At 39.9% G+C, this 21,808-nt stretch overlaps 1 protein-coding gene across 1 annotated transcript in view; it reads left to right on the top strand.

The window, feature by feature from the left end:
* The window catches only part of PLBD1 (phospholipase B domain containing 1), a 37,310-nt gene that overhangs the window by 223 nt on the left and 15,279 nt on the right, over nucleotides 1-21,808 (top strand). Inside the window, exons 2-4 of the mRNA XM_027453513.3 lie at nucleotides 7,385-7,604; nucleotides 14,426-14,509; nucleotides 16,440-16,578. Coding sequence (XP_027309314.3) covers nucleotides 7,385-7,604; nucleotides 14,426-14,509; nucleotides 16,440-16,578 — 443 coding nt within the window. The remainder of the gene's footprint in view (nucleotides 1-7,384; nucleotides 7,605-14,425; nucleotides 14,510-16,439; nucleotides 16,579-21,808) is intronic.

Here is a 21,808-nt window from a genome sequence, read left to right on the forward strand (position 1 = left end):
GGATGTCCCTTCAGCGGAGCCCAGCCCGGGGCTGTGCCGTGGCTGCAGAGGGGGCAGCGCGGCGAGAAACGGGGGGAGCCGCCGGGCTCCGCGCCCCGCCTCGGGCTCCTCCCGGGCTGGCTCCGGGGGTGAGGGACCCCCGCATACACACTCCGTGACCCCTTAGAAAAAGGTGCGAGGCGGCTGCGGGGGGTCGTCGCCCCTTGGGAGAGCCGGGGCTGAGCCCCCGCAGCCCGCGGAGGGTCCCTGCGGGCCGGGGAGGGGGCTGCAGGCGACGGGCAGGGGCTGCTGGAGCACGGCCAAACCCTGCCGGCCGGGCCAGGCGTGCCGGCGGCACCTCCTAGGTGTCAGGCTTCCTCACGTGGGCTCCCAAAACCTCGTCCCGGAATGGGCGAGGGAAGTTAAAGTGAGCTCGACGGATGGGAGAGAGCCTCGGGCTGGCAGCCGTGCTCCGTGGCGGTGCGGGATGCTCGCACGGGAGCCGCTTGGGATGCGGCTGGTGCTGGCTGGGGCTGCCGGCAGTTGGTTTTGTTAGTTTCAGAACTCATAGCTACGCATGAGCTGGTGTTTTCCAACCAGAGAGACTTGTGCTACCACTACAGTAATTAATTTGCCAGGGTCTGGTTAAGGTTTAGAAATCTGACATTGTTTTCTATGGTAGAAACTCCACTTCCATGCTATTTTTACACTCTCCGTTCTTTAAAATCATATACGTATATAATATATATATTAAGCCAAAGCTATAAGGCTGCAATTAAACTTCTTAATCCAATGACTGAAACTTTCACAACAATTCTGAGCTTCCTTGGAATGCCATACTCTTTCTGCCTCCTGATCTTTGAGCTTTATTCTTGTAACTCCTATCAGTCCAGAGCCAAATTTGGATGCAGACAGAGTTTGGTAAATGGCACAATGGCACGTGTTGCTGATCTTTATAGTCTTCCATAGAATCTTCGCTTCTTGCTTAAAAATTGAGTTTCTGCCTGGGTTTTGAGAAACACTCTGGCTATGGACACATGCTGTGGTACGTAACTGTGCTAGAAAAGAAGTGGCAGGGATGTATGAAGATAGTTGTTTTTGTTTTTTCTAATTTCAAAGCGCATGTAATGGGTTACCCAGCACCTGGAAGGATACGGAAAAGGATTGCTAAAGGAGGGAATTTAAGAAATGCTGAACAAGTGTGGATTATATGAAAGCGAAGCTGCCTCTGGGGGATCAGTAAAAGTTGGTGACAGCAGCGTTCAGAGCACAATGCCCAACAGAGAATTCTGGATACCGCTGATATTGATTGCAAGAGTAGGGTTGTTGGGGAGCAAATCTCAGCAGTGTCATATCTCTCTGCTTTTAATGAATTCTGCAGCTTGTAAGGGCTGGATTCACCGCTTGTCTTCTAGGAAATTCCTAGTTAGCTTAATAATTGCCACAGAACAAGGAAAAATTAGGTAGCAGCTGGTTTAACATATCCAAAGTATTACAAGCACCTCATTTTGTGGGCAATCCTATCTCGTCTTGGAGACCTGCTTTTCAAACCTTACTTGAATTGGCAAAAACTTTAATTACTGCATTAGCAGGACTGAAGGAAGGGTCAACTATGAAGCGTGCAAAGGAATTAAAAGGAGACATAGGATATGAAGTAGTTTCAGCTAATACATGACTGATTCCTCACATCATTGAGGTAAAGGTAGAAGACTATGAAGTAGTAAATAGAAATGCCTTTAGGCTACTTAATAGAATAAATTTGGCCTTCAGCATTGAACTATCCATCTCTGATTTCTCCTCCCACCTTCATTCATTGTTCTTTAGTATTTTGAACTCCTTGAAGAGATTCTTCATTATACAATTAGGAAACTGTTTCTGGGGAATATTCTCTGGTAAAAATTACTTCAGGGACTAAGAGTTCACTGAAGCTACTTGTGAAAGTATTGTTTTTGTTTCCTCTGTGCATGATGCACACTGGAGACCCAAGCTTTCTGTATCAGCTGGGTTTTACCATTAAGTATCCTCGTGAACACGAAAGTCATACAAGATTCAAACTCCTAAATTATCTCAGTTCGCTTATTTGAATATTGCTTCTCTCTCTCATGTAAGCACAAATCAGGGGATTAGGCTTCAAATAATGATAGGTCTGTTGGAGACAAATTGAAAAATTACTTAAACTTGAAAAGAATGAGGAAATAGGATGAATTAAGGTTAGCAGAATAGAAAATGCAAATAGCTTTGTATTCAAGCAGAACAAGAAAGCATTTAGTTATTTAATTGAAAATTACTGGGTTTCACGTTAAGTTCCTATGTGGTTTAAGCTAATCTCTAAAGAAGTCCTGAAGTACTTAACATTCATTTTGTAATGGATTCCAGTCATAACTGTGGTGTGAAATTGCAGCTGTACTTCAGGGGTATACAACCTTCCTAAGCAGAAGGATGGTTCTGAAATTTTGGTGGAATCATAGAATCATAGAATATCCTGAGTTGGAAGGGACCCTTAAGGATCATCAAGTCCAACTCTTGACACCGCACAGGTCTACCCAAAAGTTTAGACCATGTGACTAAGCGCAAAAAATAGGACAAATTCTCTCAAATGACAAAACCAAACAGAAATATCAGATCAGGTGTTTCTTGTTGTTGGCTGACCTGAAACATTTACATAAACATCTAACGGAACAGTTAGATGTAGGACAGGCTGTACTGAAGATGGGAGGTGTGCAACTTTGCGCTAGTGTTACCGTGTTTCTGTGTTGTGCAAAACTTCTCAGTGAAAGGGAAGGATCGCTTCCTTAGTGGAAAGTGTATAGGTTGAAACTAGTAAGTGCGTCTTAATACCTCTATGAAAAGGCTTCACTTTTCAAAAGCCAGAGATAAAAATAAACATGTAAAATGGAAGTTGAAATTAGTAGCTGATAAATCCAGTGATTTTCCTGTTATTAGGTGACACTTGCACTTGTTCACTCTAACTTAATTTAGCTTGTTAAATGTAGCCTCAAATACACAACATGATTGACAATGTCCCCAGTGTTTCCTTCATTATTTGTCAATGGACTTACTGCTCCAGTTATGGAAAGATATGAATATTAATTCTGATCCCCAAGCTTTGGGGCTGTTTTATCTTCGGGAAAAGGAAGTTCTGTTATTTTCTCTAATTACAAGGTCAAATAGACTGTCTAGGTGCATGATATGTTCTAAAAACAACTTAAAGTTGGCAAAACCATAATGAAAAGTACCTGTAGCATATTTTCAAAAGGATATTATAGGTGTTCTTAAGGCATGTCAGATGTTATTTTTGTAGTTTTAATTTAATTTAATACGTGTAAGTGACAGTTATCAAATAATGTGTTTGGGACATCTTGCTGCATTTTTATTTTTTGTCTGCCCATTTTGTGCTTTCACTGAAAGTTAATATTACTCTTTCATATCCTCTTCACAGCATCTTCCACCTTGTTTCATCTTGTCTCTGTCCCCTCAGTAATTGTTTTCTCAGTATTCTGTCAAGTGTGTATGTATTTCCATTCTGCATCTGCCACTGAAAGACAAGCTCTACTTTTAACGTAACCTTGGCAATGCCTGTATTGAGCCAAAAAGGTAGAGAAAGGACTTATTTTTCAGTTTGAAATGCCAAGGATACCACCACTTCCTAACTACATCTGAAACTTAATTTTTCCATTATTCAGGGTATAATCTTTGCAAAATACCTCTCACATGTTGAAGAAATTCCAGCACTCTGCCAACTGTAGTCCTATTTCTGGATCCCTGTTTGGCAAAAATACAGAATCGTAGAATGGTTGGGGTTGAAAGGATCATCAAAGATCATCCAGTTCCAACCCCCACAGTTTCCAGAAAGGCTTTTCCCATTTCCTACTGCCTGCGGGAAGGAGAAGGAACACTTACGTATTTATAGGCTTATTTTGTCATTGCACTTCATCACTTCTATCCCCTGTCATGCAGCGCACTGGTGGCTGTGGTGGAGCTGCGCATTGCCAATGCTACGCAGTTCTGACTTGCTGGTTACACTGAGGGAAAGAGTGACTCCACTGACCTACCCAGTCCGCAGGGACTTTGAGTCATTCATTGCAATAAATAGTGTCTGCTTCTGCTTTTTACTCAGGTTAACCCTTCTGAGCAATACAGGTATGGAATTACCCTAAATTACCACAGTAATTTCTGCTCTTCCGAGTCCTGAGAGCAGGAAATAGGTTGAAATTTCCCAGTGTTCTCTGCTACACACTAGGAAGTCTAAATCTTCTAGAAATCATCCTTCTATCATGGATTCATGGAGACATTGCATTTGGTTCATATGTAAGGTCTTACCAATACAGTTGCTGGGATAAGAAATGTTAGGGTCTCTGCATCACCTTTCAAAAATAAATATAAAATGCCAGCTTTATTCTAGATAAAGGTTCATGTTGTTGTGAGAGACACATGGGATTTTTTTGGAAGCATGCAGTTGGTTCTTAGATACCTATATTCTGCTATGTTTTTCAGTTCTGGATGGTTTTCTTGCTAAAGGTAGTTCTGCTAGTTTAGATGAACACAGATTAAAATTGTAATAGGAAATGCTTTGGTTACGTGGTAGTGGAAGTTGGTTTTAAGTGTACAGCGATTTATAAGCTTGCAATTTTAACTGCATCTGTAGCAATATAAAAACTTATATAACCATACAGTAATTGTTATAAATTATATAAATATATATTACTTTATATGAAGTTGCTACGTCTATTTATAGGCATTTTGACATGTTAGATTGTCAGAAACTGACAGAAAAATGAATGAGGTGAAATCACATGAGTAGCTGCCAAAAAAAAAAAATCAGTAGTGGAAGATGGTGTCTTCCAGCATTGTTTTTGTGCCTGCCACATGTACAGCACATACCTCATTCTGTTCCTCTAAAGGCCTCTGCCTTTGTTGCAAATCATTGTGTATTTTCATGCTGTTATTTCTCTCACATCCTCTTCCAGTCCTGATTTTCTGCAGTTTAAATTCTTTGTGTAGAGAATTTAGGGTCAGGGCAAACTCCAAGGGTAATTTTGAAGTTTGTTCTGCCTTCTGAAAACAGCTCTGAGTCTTCATGCTGTGGCAGAGAATAAAACAAAGAAACAAGCCTCCCGTGTTACAGTACGTCTGTTCAAGGTACGTCTGTCTCTGATGCCAGTGTAACACAGACTGAACAGTACTTTTAATTTTTTTTAAAGAAAACAGCTATTTTGCTTTAGGCAGAAGTTTTCTTTGGCATGCCTACCTAGTCTGTGGGCACTGATAAAAACACCTAGCTGCCCTGATTCCTCTTGACTGCTTGCGTAACCCCCACTTATGGAGAGCATCTTTCTCTTCCCCTGTTTTGTCCTTGTTCTTTTTACCTGTTCCTCAGATGTCTGTACTGAGCACAACCTATCTTTTCTTCTCTACTATGCAGCAGGCTGCTTTGCTTGGAGTCAGCTTTGCCCTTTACTGCTGGACGGGCTCTTTGTGCTCTATGCTGTGACCCCCTGCACCACTTTTTTACAGGACCTTACTTTCCCTGTCCTCTGTGCTCTTGTGAGTTTTAGCTTTTAAGATGGCCTTTGTCTGTTTCCAGTGATAAGCCACATCATCTTGCTCTCCTTTTTGTGGATTTTTCAGTGTGAGCAATTGCCATGTTTACACTTCAACTAGATCAGAGATTACCTCATGTATTACTAAAAAATAGTTAAGAAGGCAACAGAAAAGTGAGGTTATTGCAGCCTGAAGAGGTTTCTAAGGTCTGTCATGTCTCAGTCCTTTAAATAGACTCAGTACCTGGCAGATAATAAAACATGTTTTTAAACACCGTGTTCCAAGTCCCTGAAATGACTTCATCTCCAAATAGACTCATGTAAGAACTCTTCTTCATAGAAGAGGGTGAGTGAGAAGAGAAGCCAGGAGAAGAGAAGGCCCCAGGGAGACCTTACAGCGGCCTTCTACTACCTAAAAGCAGCCTACAGGAAAGCTGGGGAGGGATTTGACTCAGGGAGTGCAGTGATAGGACAAGGGGGGAATGGTTTTAAACTAAGGAGAGTAGGTTTAGGTTACATGTAAGGAAGAAATTCTTCACAATGAGGGTGGTGAGGTCCTGGCACAGGTTGCCCAGAGAAGCTGTGGATGCCCCATCCCTGGAGATGTTCAAGGCCAGGCTGGATGGGGCTTTGGGCAACCTGGTCTGGTGGGAGGTGTCCCTGCCTATGGCAGGGGCTTGGAATGGGTGGTCTTTATGGTCCCTTCCAACCCAAACCATTCTGTGATTCTATGATTAGAGGTTTTTCTGAAAGCTCTTAATTCTTAATAATTCTTAATTCTTAATAATTCTTAATTCTTCAGTTCACTGGGATTAAAACCCAAATCATTAAGAATGTTTGCTAAACAGCAGCCCTGGTAGAACTCTGGAAGAGTCTAATGACATTCTTTTCTGTTCCTTTACCACTTGATATTGATTCTATTCCAGTTGGGGGATAGGTATTGTGTGCCTTAGAAAGGTTTGCATGCCTGTGTGCTTTGCGTGTTCAGTCTGTGATCCACTAAGTTCTAGTGCTCCTGTTGGGCAATACCATCTCCAGGATCAGCTGTCCAGAAAGTTTAAAAAAAACAACAGCTTGTCTTTTGAATCTTTAAGTAGAAAATTAAGTTGATAGTAGCTATAATCATTAGTAATTGATCAAGCATGCCATCTTTTAAAATTGCTTTCAGTGAGATTCATGCAGGGTTTCTTCTGGGCCAGGTAAGGAAATACTTTTTTTAATTTTATGTCAAGACTCCGCTATGGTGGAACTTTAGACTGAAAGAGTTGTAGATAATTTCCAAAAGAGTAACATGAGAATATTTAACTGTAAACTTTTTTGGTAAAACTCTAGTTGGTTCTCATACCGCTTCTCAGTATGTTAACATCGGTATTTCTTTCCATGGTGGAATCAAATGTGTTGGAAAGTTACCAAATTTAACTTTTTTAAATTGCCAAAATATTGTCATAGCATTTCACTGTTGGAGAGGAAATACCTACTCATTCTTCCCTTGTTTTAATCTTTCTTTGCAGTAACTACTTTGGTAGTTCTCAGTCTATGGAGACTGAGTGAGGCTTCCAAAAGGGTGGTCGACCAACCCATTCTGCTCTATTGCATAAATCTTCATGTGGCCGTTTAATAATATCTGCCTGGGCTCTTTGAGACCTGGGTTAGAGCTACCAGGCTTAAAGTGAAACCTTCTGTGCTTGTTGCAACTACTTCTCCAACCCCTGTAACAGTGCTCCCGTTGGCGGGCACTGTAACAGTCATCAGTGTCTAAGTAAAATTAAGTTCCTATAGTACTTGTTGCTTTTCAGCTTTATTACAACACTAATTTCCCTTGTCTTTGTTTTTGTTTCCCTTGCCTTCTTTCTTCTTGGCCATAGAAATCCGTTACGCAACTGTGTACTGGAATAAAGCTCAAAAAACACTGCAGGTCAGGAATACACTGGACAGGAACGGAGATGCCTATGGCTTCTACAACAACACTATACAGACAACAGGTTGGGGAGTTCTGGAGATCAGAGCAGGCTATGGCCATAAGACCTTAAGCAATGAAGACATCATGTATGCAGCTGGCTTCTTGGAAGGCTATCTCACAGCTCCGTAAGTACCTCAGGAAGCAACTCAATTTATGACACTTCCAGTGGATTTCTGTGAGTGTGTTTATTTTTCCTTTCCCTTCGTTCCCATCCACTTAAACCATACACTTTTGTGGTTGTGTGCTGTTCTTTTAATTCGTAACAAGTGTGAGATACAGCATCTTCTTTACAGTATCAAGATGTGGTTTCTGCCTTGTGTTGTCTTCTCATCCTGCAGGCTCTCTTCTCACCTTTGTGAGAACAATGAGTACTGCATCAATATTTCTGGTTAAGTAATGTAATCACGGAATAGCATATGTGTAATGATGTGAGTAAGCCTTGTGTTGTAAATAATTACAAAAGGGGTAGCAGAAAGAATAGTTATTTCCCCAGCCTGGAGGTAGGTGACTGACCAATAGATGAGAGAATTGAGAGCAGATCAGTCAGGGAGAAGCAAAGGCTGCAGGGCTTCCTTAAGGGACTTTTTCAGCAAGCTCTGTCAAGAAACTACTGGGGAGAACAGATGCTGAAGCTTCATAACATGGGGAGTTTTATCTCTCCTGGACAAAATTTTTTTTTGAAAAAAAAAAAAAAAAAGAGGCTGATACACTGAAAGACCAGGAGGTAGACTGGTATGTGTCTAGAAGGGTCACTGTACTCCTGAAAGCCCTGTGGAAAATGAATGAGGGACTGAAACACTCCCACAATGCAAATCTGTGAAAACTGACTGTTTTGTGCATGTTATGAATCCAGACAAGCTTTTTCTGTTGTTCTTTCCGTTACTAAGCAGGAAGGCAGAATTGGTGGGATATAGCTGGTGATATGACTAAGCACATGACATGTAGATTGTTGGAAAAGGCTCTATTTCTCCTCTATGAACTTAAGAATTTTTCTTTTACTAAGACTAAGTTCTGTTGTGTGCCTGGGGAACAGCTGAGAGATGCTTATGATGGATGCAGTGACAGGAATTTGCCTTCACCATCCTTTCTTCCAGAACACTGAAATACCCATAAGCTGCATTGAACAGTCCAGCAAGGGAAAGTTTTCTGTCAAACAATTGACAAATATGGCTTCTGGACCAGATGATATCAATTTAATGAATAGTAAGGCATTTTAAGATCAGTTAAGATTTAAGGATAGTTTACTGATTGTATCATATGTTAATGTGACTCTAGTAGACTTTACTGGAGAGGTAGCTAGGTCTCTGGACAAGATTTTTACAGTATGACAGAAATGCAATACAGCATAATTTGTTGATCAAGAAAACACTTTGGGGGAGGGGGAAGGGGAATCTTAGAGTTCTGAGTGCACAGCATTTATCCCAGGCAGGAAAGAGAATGAAGTACATGAGAGATCTGGATATGTGTTTTTAGATTATTTGCATGAGAGGTTATTGCTATGGACTACTTAGACAGTTTATGTAAACTACATATGGCATTAAATGAGAATATTGTTGCAGAATCACAGAATGGCTGAGGTTGGAAGGGACCTCTGAAGATCATCTACTTCAACCCCACTGCTGAGCAGGGATCACCTAGAGCACATTGCGCAGGATGGCATCCAGGAGGGTTTTGAATATCTCCAGAGAAGGAGACTCCACAACCTCTCTGGGCAGCCTGTGCCAGTGCTTTGTCACCATCACAGTCAAAAAATGCCCCCTCATTTCAGCTGGAATTTCCTGTGCTTCAGTTTGTACCCGTTGCCTCTTGTCCTGTTGGTGGGCACAACTGAAAAGAGGCTGGCTCCATCCTCTCAACACCCTACCCTCAGATATTTATATACTTCAATTAGATCTCCCCTCAGTCTTCCAAGTTTCCTTACAACTGGGTGTTACTTGACAGATTTTTATTCAGTGTCTTTGTGTACTCATCTTTAAGTGATTAAACTTAAGTTTTGTCATTGTACGTAGAACAGCCCAATCCATACTAAGACTAATCAGATGACAAATTATATTTTAAAAAACACACTTCTGGTCTACTAGTGCCTCCATAGTAGATATGTAAGTCTTCCTTGCCGACTTTTTAAACACTCTTAACTATATACCCATTCCTTTAAACATAGCTTGAATGTGAAACAGTGTCTAACGTTATCTGATGTCTATGCTTAGGTTTAGGAGAGGGGATTTTCTTCCTCCTTCCCCTCCCTCCCCCAGCCATTGCTACTGCGGGGCGATCAGCTCTGCCACTAAATGGCCCATCATAGAGAGTTAGATGTAGCAGAAATAATAACAAACAGAGGTCTTAAAGTCTTCAGAAAAGAGTTTAAGGGTTTCTGTCAAGGAAGAGGTTGGAGAAGTATGTTTTGAGACTTGAGCTTTTAAGTGAAGTGGGGAACTTAACTTGTTTTAAAGGAGTTGAAGTCTGAAGTTGAAGGGTTAAGATGCAAAACCAGAAGTAGCCAAAGCCTTGATTTTCTCAAAAAGGTCTCCTCAGAAAACATACTGAGAAATTCTCTGACAGTGCAAAGCCTGAAAATGCTTCCCATCTCTAAAATGACTATCATATATTATATGTACCATCTGTTTTTTTTGGCTATCTTTGCCCCATTGTACCATGGAAAATGCAGTGGAAATATATTTCTCAAAGAGGTTATGAATATAAGCATTTTCTGTCTTGTGAAGCTATTTTGGATAAAAGGACTTCTCTTTGAAGCTAAGAATATCTATTGAAAATGCTCCAGCTAAGGAGCGAAAATGAATCCTCTGACCCTTGAGAAGACAGCGGACCTATTACTTCAGCTTTTAGGTGTACAATCTTGGTGTTTTTATTCAGTAAACTGCAAGTCAATAAAGTTCTCTTACACAGTGGATTTGACACTTTTTGAAGCACAGAGAAGCAAACTCACTAAGTCTGCACATGTTAAAAGATTACTCTCAGAATTCTGTTTCTCTTTTATCCTGTCTGGAGGGTCACAGAATCCTAACTCACATGCAGGAAGATTTTTTTTCTTTGGGGTGTTTACATAATTCTCCTGCAGTGAAACAGGTAACCAGCACTCTCAGACTGTAAACCTGTTGCTATCAGACAGCCTGGCAGCTTGTCTCCAGGGAAGCTCTCTAGCACCGTCATGACTTCCCGTATGAGAAGGAGTCTCTAAACACTCTCATTCTGCCTTTGCACGCATCAATGCACACAGTAGCTGCACGCAGCTCAACCTTCCTTTTTAGGGACTCATCTGTCCTGGTAACAGCAAGGAAGAGTGTAATGACGTGTTTGATGGTGTTCTAGACTTTATTTGCATCAACAACCACTTAACTACCAGAGTGATGAGGCTTATGTCGCTTGTCTGTATGAGCACTGCCACCATGAGTGGCTCTGGTACAGCTGTCCAAGGTGAATACACTAGGTATGTGTGGTAATTGAGGTGTCCTCCAGTACATTGTTACCTTAACCTGGACAACTCCAAGGTCTCCAGCTGTCTCTCATCCATTTGTGGCAATGCCATTTGTGGTCATGACTCCATGAAGCCGAAATGACCCAAGGTATCTCTTTGTAGAAACCCTGAAGTCCTGGGAGTGCTCTGGTCTCACGTGTTGTGTTAATGGGAAGGATGCATTCCTTTGTATAATCCCAGTTTGAAGTGCAGGTTCCTGCAGAAGCTGTCAGGTGAGCAGTAGCTCCGGATTGACAGTGCCTGCAATTTGGAGACCTTCAGGAATTCTCAGCTAGCTCAGTTCTTTCATTGAATTAAGGTTTCTAGACACAGCCAAGCCTTTGGTGGTATGCATAAGAATGTCAAAATCTTTCTTAAGAGCTTATGTTTTGTCCTTTGTAGGAACCCAAGCAGAATATAAGATAAATGGATTAAAAAAATATATATATTATCAAAACGGGACATGCTGGGACTGTCTTATCTCAGATTGCTGGGGAAGAATATATGCCTGCTATAGTTTTTTTAGGTTCGTGGTATAAAAAGCAATATCTAAGCAAGTCAGATCCATCTACCAGTGATGACAGGAACAGGCATTTTCTAGAGCACAATTCATCTTTCTAGTGTAGGTACCTGATTCAGATAACAGCTGTCTGTTTTGAAGACACTTAGGGGGAGGATAAATCTAACTTGAGTATCTAGAGAGCCAGACATTTGTTTTTATCCCCAGTCTTTGGCCTCTTTGTAAGGTCCAATCCTAACATCCAGCCAAAGCTGTTAGCTCTGGTTTTCTTGGGTTATGAATTCTCTTCCCCCATTACAAGCAGTGTTACTGAGGCCTCACTGTACTCGGGCAACAGCAGAGCACATCCAGATCGGTGACGTGAAGCACATACTTTTAGTCAGTCCCAACTGGGACGTGCTTGGTGCCTTAGAGCAGTATTTAAATTTGAAGCAACATTAATTGTACTCTTTTCTGATACAACCTCAGCTGACCCGAGTCCTGTCATCTTCCTCTCTAATTTGAAGAACATAGCTGTGCTTTGCTGTTTTTAGACTTTGAATTCTTGTCCCAGTATTGTAATTACCTTGTTTTTGTTGTTAGATTCAGTTGCAAAGCACTACCTTACTATAATGATCCAATTTACTTTGGAGGATAATACCTATACCTTGCAAAATATGCAAGCCACGTACATGGAAACGTTAAAGGGAAAAAAAGTCACAGGGAATTTAGGAGGAAAAAATCTTGGGCATTAAAAGATTAATCAGTCAATCCCAGGAATTGTCTGGCTTCTGTTAGTATATGCAAGAGGGAAGCCCATTAAAGAAGCTGCTTTCAGTTCCCTGATTTTGAACCAATCCACTCTCTACTCTGGTTATCTCTGCTTAAAGATGTTACAAGTATAAAATCTGCCTTGTGTTGCATACCTTTCAAGTGCACCAAATGAAGAGAGTATGGCTGACAGTTGAACCTAGAAGTCTGTTCAGAGTAGTGTCCTGGCTGTTTTTATCCTATTAATCTGGTTCTTGTCCCTGAAAGACCATCTGCCAGATGGACTGTCTTCTGCTATTCCCTCCCCATTTCTAGTGCCATCAGAACTCTGTCTCGTAGTATGGCATAAGTTATGCTATAATTTCCTTCCTAAAATTACTTAAAATTCTTATTTGTCAAATTTCTTGTGACTGCAGGGGTGCAGAATGTTGATCAGTTTCTTCAACTTTGTCTACTTCAAGAAATAGGTTATGATCATTGCATGTAGTCTTGTGTTAAATGGGAGAACAGCTAACTGTAGAACTAAAATTGGTACTGTAGCTAGAGTTTCCTGAAAGGTGTGATGGTGTGAAGCTACTGAGCACTCCCCTCTCTTGCCCGAGTTCCCCAGATCCAACCCCTCTCACTTATATCTGCCCAGGCACTGATCAAGCACTTTCATGTTGATTCACTTACTAACATAGCAGAAAGTTGCATTTGTATACCACCTCTCTTGCTTAAACAAGCATAAAAACCTAATTCAAGGTACAAACTGCCAGAAAAATAATTTACATTTTTTTACTATTTACGTTTTTTTGTTGGGTTAGGGTTTTGCTTGAATGTATGCAGACCAATTAGACTGGGTAGCCAGAGGGTTACCAGAGCTGACATAAGAAACAGCAGGGTCATGCAATCAAGTTGTGCTTAAACAGCTGAGGTTGGGGCAGGGGACAAAAAGAGAAGGAAGAAGGTCAGTGGATCAGCATCTCTAATCATCAGCAAACCATTCTGTCATCTCTGCGTGCATTCTCTAATTATGCTCTGAAAGAAACTGGGGAGAAAGAGCATTCCTCCCAGAGGAAGTTGCCCTTGTTTAATAGAGGGAATCCTGTCCTGCTAGCATGCTCTTTCCTTGAGGCTGGCATTTGCTTCTTAGTTTGGCTTTCTTTCCCTCAGAACTTGGTAGGAGATAATTCTACTTATGACTGATCTAGTTCTACCTACTCCAGAGTTCAGCAAAATAATTTCCTGCTGAATTCCACCTAGAGCTAAATATTCCTCCCCCTGTGTTTTTTTTTTTTTTTGACTTTGTAGCTGAAAAAGTGTTGGCTCAGTTTGAACTTGAAAATTAAGAAATGTTGATGGGAGGAAAAATTAATGGACTGAGAAAATTCAAAAGCTCTGTGAATCAGATGCATGAATTAGATTTGACCTAAAATTGAAGGGCGATGTTAACTTTTGGGCTCCTGAGCTCTTTTTGTCAGTTAATTTTGTCTTGAAAGGTAAAGTGCTTTACTTCAATACAAACAAACGAACCAGTCAACTAAAACAAACAGAAACCCAACCTTTTGTTCCTTCTAGGTAATGGGGATGAAACAGCTAACTGAACTCAACTTGGGGGTGGGAGGCTTGGGGGGTGTGGGGGTGAAACAATGTTGGTTTCCATGCAGCTGAATCTGTTTAGGGCTGTCATGAGTCTGTGGGAATGCATAGGATTAACATACACCTTACAGGCTTTTAGCTTATGTAAGGAAGGATCGTGGTCAGTGGTAAGCAAAAACTCCCCTAGATACCAGGCTAAAATTCTCTCACTACTCAATCAGCAAATATTCTCATCTCCATGCTCTCTTGGTTCCAAATTGAATAGCTCTCCAGTAAACCGTTTCTGTTATGCTTTAAATTAATGTGCTAGAATTTCAAAGATGGTTCTGATCTTCAGAGATTTCGTGAACGTGAAGTTTTGCTATGAAATTGTACCATCTCACTCTTGCTTCTTTTTCCATTGTAGAGCAGTTTGAGCAAGCATTAGCAAAGACTTACTTTGATTTAAATTTAAACAATATACTTGTTTTAACTTTGCTATTTGACATGCCTTAAAGATACGATACCATTTCATGATAAATGTGACTTTGTGGTGCATGGCTCTCAGTATCTGCTGACAAATGGGATGATGACGAAGAAGGGAAGGTGCAAAAAAATAATTTCTACTACCTTTTTTCTTTCAGGCATATGTATGACCATGCTGCAAATATGTATCCACAGTTAATTAAGAATCCCACCGTTCGAAGTGGAGTCCAGAATTTCATGGCGTATGTATTTAGTTCTTAGAAAATAAATTCTTCAAGACTTATGGTTGACGTATATAAGGATTTTTCAATTTTATTCTCTCTTAGGTGAAAGAAAATACATGCTTACTTTTCCACTGACTGTATGACATTAGTGTGTGTGAGGAAAAATTCTGAACTTGTTAAGAAGGTCATGTCCCCAATTCTGATTCTTTCAAGGAAATATTTAAAGCTATTACTGCAAGTGGGTGTGGATAACACCAATGAATTCTGAAGTTTATTCTAGTGAAAATCCTTTTCTAAAAACTGGTATTTTGAATGTTACACTGTAACAGTGTGGTCTCTTGGCATCTTAGTCTTTTTAACACATTCTTTCATTCCACCGTTAGAATTTTGTTTACTATACCACTGATGTGAATTCTCTTCTAATCACAAAAGTCCTGATTCCTTTTTTTCTTCAGCAGTATAAATCAACAGTAATTCTGCTCAAATATTGCAGCTACGCTTTTGGGGAGCTACAGGTGGGAGAACCGGGACAGGTACTAGGAGACTCAACTGTATTTAGCACTTACATTAGTCTCCTTAGACTTGTATTTTCTTCCATTACTTCTGTGAAACTTTGGTCATGTCTGCAGACTAATTTTTACATCTTACCTTGTTTTGTTTCCTGAAGCAAGGGGGCTACATATCTGACTAATTCTGCTTATTGCATTTGTATCTAGTTTGTTTTTAGTGTATCAAAACAGATTAGAAAAAAACTCTTAGCACTCCCTTCCTATCATTGTATCCTTCAGCATTGCTGTCCTTTCTGTGAGAAAGATGAGGTAGCTATCATATCTGTTTTTTGTGTTGGTTTCCTCAGTATAACTCATAACAGCAGCTGTATTCCCCAAGATGCATTGTTGTGATGGAGGGGGCAATAGTAGGTGGCCTTGTATATATTTTTTTTCTAATACCAGTATTCTGGACTCCTGCTGTGTTGCTTGATTTTATAGCAGTCTCAGTATGGGCTACTGTGTTGTGTTGAAAGCCATAGCTGTGAATGCTCTGATCATGTTCCTGTTTCCTCTGACATACATCTTGTATCTTTTTAGTTTCAGGTAGATAAATATGGCTGGTTTTATCAGCCATATACTGCTGGAAGAGTTTGTTTCCTTGCCAGATTCATTCACTTCTTTTTTTTTTTTTCTTTTTTTTTTTTTTTCTTGCTGTACATAATGCCAGATAGATTACAGTCTCTGGTCCTGTGTTTATCTGGTCTTGACTTACTCTAAAAATTCAGGTTCCTTGTTGTGTGCAGCAAAGGAGGGAACTCTACGAGTTCCTCCTAATGTTGACTGCTCTTGCCCTTGGGTCTGTTCAGCTTCTGTTTTGTGCTGTAAACCTGGGTTGTTTGACTAGTAATCTCTTGGTTGGATTTGGCACATAGAATTATTGTTTGGCCTCCCACCTTTTTCTCAGAGGAGAATAGCAGTGGTTCTTAAGCAAAGTTTTAGCACTGCCAGCAGAAAGCCTTGGTTGCACTTGTACCTAGGGGAGAGAAGTAAGGACTTTAAAAGTCAGTCTATTTTATAGAGTAGGCATTTAAAAGGAAATAGGTCAGGTGAACAATCAAATGCTTGTTTCTCTTTAGTGACTATAAGGGGATGCTAGGTCTGCTATAGGTTGGTCTCCCACAGAGGCAGAGTCCATCTCTTTGGTGCTGAAACAATGTATGGAGGTAGAGGCACATGGTTGTAGGGTACATTGATTGCATGGATCTGAATATCTGCACCCAGAGTATACAACCTTCATCCATGTCTACTGGATTTCCAGAACATGATTTGCCTCAAAACACTAGGAAGGTTTTGATCATCTGGGTCATAATGCAGGCCAACATTTGCCCCTTCCCTGCAACAGCAATTATACTCTAAAACAAAAGCAAGAAAACCCCAACCTGTTTGTTCCTCTGCAGGAAACAAGATCAATGGACAAGACAACAAATCAGAAATAATAAGGATGACCCCTTTTGGAGGCATGCTGGCTATATTATTGCACAGTTGGATGGTCTGTACATGGGAGCCCTCGAGTGGGCTAAACTGCACAAACAAACAGTAAGATTACCACGTCTCTTTTTTAGTAGTTGGGTGTGGGATGTCAGAAGATGAAGATGGGAAAAAGGAATCTGATTTTTTTTTTAAAGTGTGTTTAAAGATTAGTGACAAGTATTCATTCTGCATGTCATTCAACAAAAATTTCAGTTGCTGTGCAGTGCGGGTAGTGTAATTGAGCACTCCTGTCATGTCACCCCAGGTCTTTGTACTGGACTTAGAACTCTTGGCGTCTCACCTGCTGATTAGACTGGGGTTAGCTTTTGTATCAGTGTGAATGTTGGAAGGACAGACACTTCTAAGGTGTTTGCTGTCCTCACTTTACAATTGTTATTGAGCATATGACTGTAGGTATAAAGAGTAGCTGCAACAGTATGAATCAGCAAATAGGAACTGCGTTAAAGCTTTTGTTCGTATTTCCAGTCATTAGAGCTTCAAAGCTTCTAGATTTTGCAGGATATCTTTCTTTGCTAAATTGTGTCTCGCTTTCTGTTTTCCAAGTCTCCTGTTGCAAACTGTATGGTCAGTGTTGTGTAATGCCAAATGGGGTGATATTTTGATTTATTTTTTTTTCTGAAAATTATTTTTCTTGTTGTTTTTAAACTTGGATAGAATTGTGTCCAGGATCATCAGCTTGTATGCAATACCAGAGCTCCTTTAACTCCAATAGAGCTGCGGTAATTATAGTGCTTTCCCCATAAGTCTAGTACGTCTAATTGGTTCCTCATTGTGAGAGGGAAGACTTGAGTAATTGCAGTTGACCCTTTTTTGTCTTGATTTCATCATACCAAGAATTTAGAGAAGGTGGCAGTAAGGAATTGTAAGCAATTAGGTTTTGTTAAAATGCAAAAATCTCTTGCATAGTTCTCATTCTGGACATTTCATTAGCAGGAACAAGTTCATACTGGAAGAGAAGACTGTAATGGAAAGGTCCATCCTGTTGAGTCAGAATTATAGGGATTTTATTAAGAAACCTTGACTTTCTAGGAAAATAACTCATTCATTCCTTTTCACAGCATCTATAACTGTAGAGCCCTGCAAGGTTCATCATTTTTTTTTGTCTGCTTTGGAATCCTTTAGATGCAGATGGACGGGAAAAGAACTAGCTTGTATCTGAGCTATTTTCTTGAAATAGACAGGAACATCCTACCTGCAGTGTGTTTTCATTTATGTCTGTGTTTGGTATTAAAAATCACTGCCCTCTGAAGCGACCAAATCATTCTGATCCTCTTTCAGACAGGGCATATCGTGTGTCACCAGCACACCTATACAATGGTGCATTTGAGGACAATTCAGACATGGTTTGGTCTGAAATAACTGTGTCCTTTATTCTTCAGTTATATGCAGTGGATATTACGCAAGTGTCTATATATATACACAGACACATGTACATATACACACATATATTATATAAAATACTTCTTTTTCCCAGATGTGCCTGGAGCAGATGGTGGGAATTATTTCCACTCCTTCCTTTTTCTTTCATAGATAATAGTGCCCAAAGCTAAATTTGTTTGCTTTGAATAAAAGTATATGGGACCAAAAATTTTCCATGCATATTTGTCACTTGCACTGAAGTTTTGTCTGTTTGCCAGAGCTAGAAAGTTAACATCAGTCTCTTACTTCTGAGTATGGTTTGGAGAGCTGTATTTTCATCTAGACGTTTGGTTTTCCTTGGCATCAAGGTGATGCTTGACAACACTGCAAAAGTACAAGAAATTCCGCTTGTTGCATATCATGTTTCTTTTTGAATATTTTGAGGAGAGTAAGCCACGTAAGTGCTGTTTGTGTATGTATTTACTACTGTTTTGGATCCCTTTCAGGAAATAAAGATCTTAAAGATTTCTTTAAGGATAGGTCAAAAGATCTAAAGAGCATGGAGAAAAGGGTGTGTATTTGTAAAGACTGTGAATTTCTACACTGAGCACTGGGTGAAGTTGAACAAAACTATTTTTTCTTTGGAAGAATGGGAACAAGAGCTGTGTGAATAGCTAAGCTGCTTTTAGTCTTACCTATCTCATGTGCCAAGGACTTTTATTTGCACTTTGTACACTTTTTGAACTTGCAAGCGTTTGAAGTCTTACGTTTGGTGGACTAACTGGTGTGTGCTTATGTGGTGAAGACATGTGAAAAGATCTGTCTTTGCATTGTCCTGTACAATGTGTGGTAGGTTGAAACTATGCCACATCCACATAGTGCTTAAATGAATGTTGAATTGTGTGAGTATAGATAAAAGTCACTCAGAAATGTGTCCTCTTTTCCTTCCCAGCTTCAAGATTGCCTCACCTGAACATTGTAGAACTATTATCTGCCACAAATAACCAGGCCGTACTATAGAGAAAATTGTTTTGGACTCAGAACTGTTTAATAGTAGCATTAGTATGTAGCTTTTATTCTTTTATATATGGAGCATATGTATAATAGTGGACTGTTCTTTCTTTTATTATTGTTATTTTTAATTGCATTAAACAACATCCTGCAGGGCTGTTCTAGGTAGATACTTCCAGTAAGATCTGCATGAAGGCATTGTGTAGTGTAAATTTCTGTACTTTAAATTTGATGTTTTGGTATCATTAGTAATGATGTCAAAATATGAATACATTTTCATGTTAAAGTGTGAAATTATTCCATCTGGTTTAGCAACATTTTATATCCAGTAAACAAACCCAACCCTTTTGTCAGGATGATTTCTGAAGGAGGGGCACTCAAAGAACATTAAGGCTTTTCATCTGCCTAATGCTCTACCAACGCTGTGATTAATCTTGGGCTTGTCCACACAGGGAAATTACTCTTGAATAAGGAGGTGTAAGAGTTTTAAATACTACAATGATTCCAGGACAGCTCTCTATTTGTACTTCCTTATTTTGTATTGAGAATGCTCATGCATGGGGCGGTCATTGGAAAGCAATTGTTTCAGACTGACTAGTCTATGTTATTATACCGTGTAGACACGCATTTAAGACTTGTTTTCTTATCTGCTGACTTTTCTAAGTTTTTCTCCTTCAAGCTGATGGTAAGTTTACAGTGGGAAAGGAAAACTCAATTTGATCTTTCTCGCTTTTCAGGATATCTCAGAGGATATGCAACATATTCTAGCTAAAGGACTTTAATGTCATGGCTATATCACCTCATTGCTTGTCATTTTAGTGCATTCATTTACTCTTCTTCGGGATGTAAACCATGCATACCAGGGTTTTCCTTACAATGCTATGTGAGATGGGAGAATGTGGATGACAAGAGGTTATAGTATGCCCTATATTATGTACTTGTTATGATGTACACTCATGTAATTCTTGCTGGTGGCCTCAGATGATCTTCTCATAAGGAAGACTTCTCCATATACGCTGGAAAATCAGGTGTACTCGTTCCCCAGCTGGGGCTCTCAGCCTGGTGGGAGGAAGATTTATCAGGCTGCTACTGAAATAATCAGATTTGGCATACACTGCAAATGCCTGAGTCTCCTGTTTGAATGCATTGTTTTAGTGAGAAGCTCTGTGCACCAAGCATGTCGGACTTCTCTGATGTCGCTTAGCATCAGACAAAACCAGATTTATCCTAGCAAAGCTAAGTCATGAGTTCTTGGAAATATATTGGAATTAATCTTGTTTACCTCTCAAAAGCGGAATGAAAACAGAACTCTGATGGGTACTTAGCAACCTAGTTCCTCTTTTGTTTTGCCTGGCTTTGGGAGAAAGCAATTTCACCCAGTGGAACACTAAGAATTTACATAATCTTTGCTGTTTTGTTCAAAAGGGTCTTTCCTTCCAGCTTTCTGTGGTTATAATGCTGTTAGCTTCCTTACATAGTACCTTTGTTCTGGTTTGGATGGATTTCCTGGTATTTAATGATTTTATTTTTTTTAAATTCGTAATGACCACAATATAGCACATAAGTAGGAAACTTTTCAAGTATATAGACAATTCCAAGCGATGCTGTAGCAGTGTCAGTAGATATTACAATGAAGGCAGGTTTTATGGAGGAGAACATGGAGTGGTAGTAAATGGATAGAAAGAACAATGAAAATGTCTAAAGGCTGGCTGAGCATTCTCACATGCAATCCTATTTCCTCCCCCTCATGGTGGTAATGTTCACTCATTACTTTGCTGCCTGACTTTTCTGTAACAGTTATGGCTGTAAATTAAACACTGGAAAACAGCCTTGCCTCACAGTGTGTTTGGCTTGCAGTCCTTTTAGTATGGCTGGATGGGGGAAAAAAGTGCTGAAACTGCAGCAAGTCTGTCTGTATGGATTCTAGTAAGATAGCAGTTGCTGGGACTTGTTTGCAAATGATTCATACCACTGAGTTGCTTAAAACTATCCAAAGGTAAATCCCTCGATTTTTATCAGTTGTGGCCTCTGCTGGTCCCTGTTTATGACAGCAAAAATACGATGAGCTAGAGCAGTGTAACATATGTTCAAATTTGCTTTGGATTTTTTTCCCTCAAACTAGAGTTGCTGTTAGGGCCTTTCATGGTACATAGTTTTAGTTGTTTATTTTCTTTTCCTTGTCCTTTTCTCCCTTTTATTGGGGTTTGTTCAGCTTTGTGGTTTACTAACAGCAAATTGTATTGCAAGCAACATATTTCTTTGCTCTATGATTACATTCCATTCTAAAATTATTAATCATAATGCTACAATGATGTGTATTCTGTCTTTTCCTTAAGCCTTGCCTTGACTAAAAGCATGGTGCAAGCAAGAACAGGAAAGAGTTAGAAAACGGTCCTTGAAGGCTGAGGTTAGACCACTGTTAAGGTTTTATGTTTGAAGAGGCATTGAAAGAGAGGATGCTGAAGATTGCAAAATGATCTGTGCATAATTAACCATGGCTCTCTCTAACCATAAGGGTTTTTTGAAATCCTGTAGTGGAATGCCTTTTGACTGACTTCCTCTCTTCAGCTTGTTCCATGCTTGATTAGTACTGTTAATGTATCTATCTTGCTTCCTTCATTTGTTTCCTCCTTCTCAGACATGAGGATCTTTAATTACAGTCTTTATTAAAAAAAAATTAAAAAAAATCCAAGAGCTCACCTGAGTGTGTGCTAATGTAAGGCTTTTCTAAGGCATCTAGATAAATAGAGGGAAAAAATCTTGTTACTGTGGGATAACAGTAACAGTAGCTATACCATAATATGTAATATGCTGTTGGCAAAGACACACAAGGTTTCCTAAATTACTGCTATAGCATCTCCTTTTTGTCCTCAGCAATGTTAGCATTGGTAATGTCACTACAAGG

This window comes from Anas platyrhynchos, chromosome 1 (genome assembly GCF_047663525.1).
Source record: "Anas platyrhynchos isolate ZD024472 breed Pekin duck chromosome 1, IASCAAS_PekinDuck_T2T, whole genome shotgun sequence".
In the NCBI taxonomy this organism is placed as follows: Eukaryota; Metazoa; Chordata; class Aves; order Anseriformes; family Anatidae; genus Anas; species Anas platyrhynchos.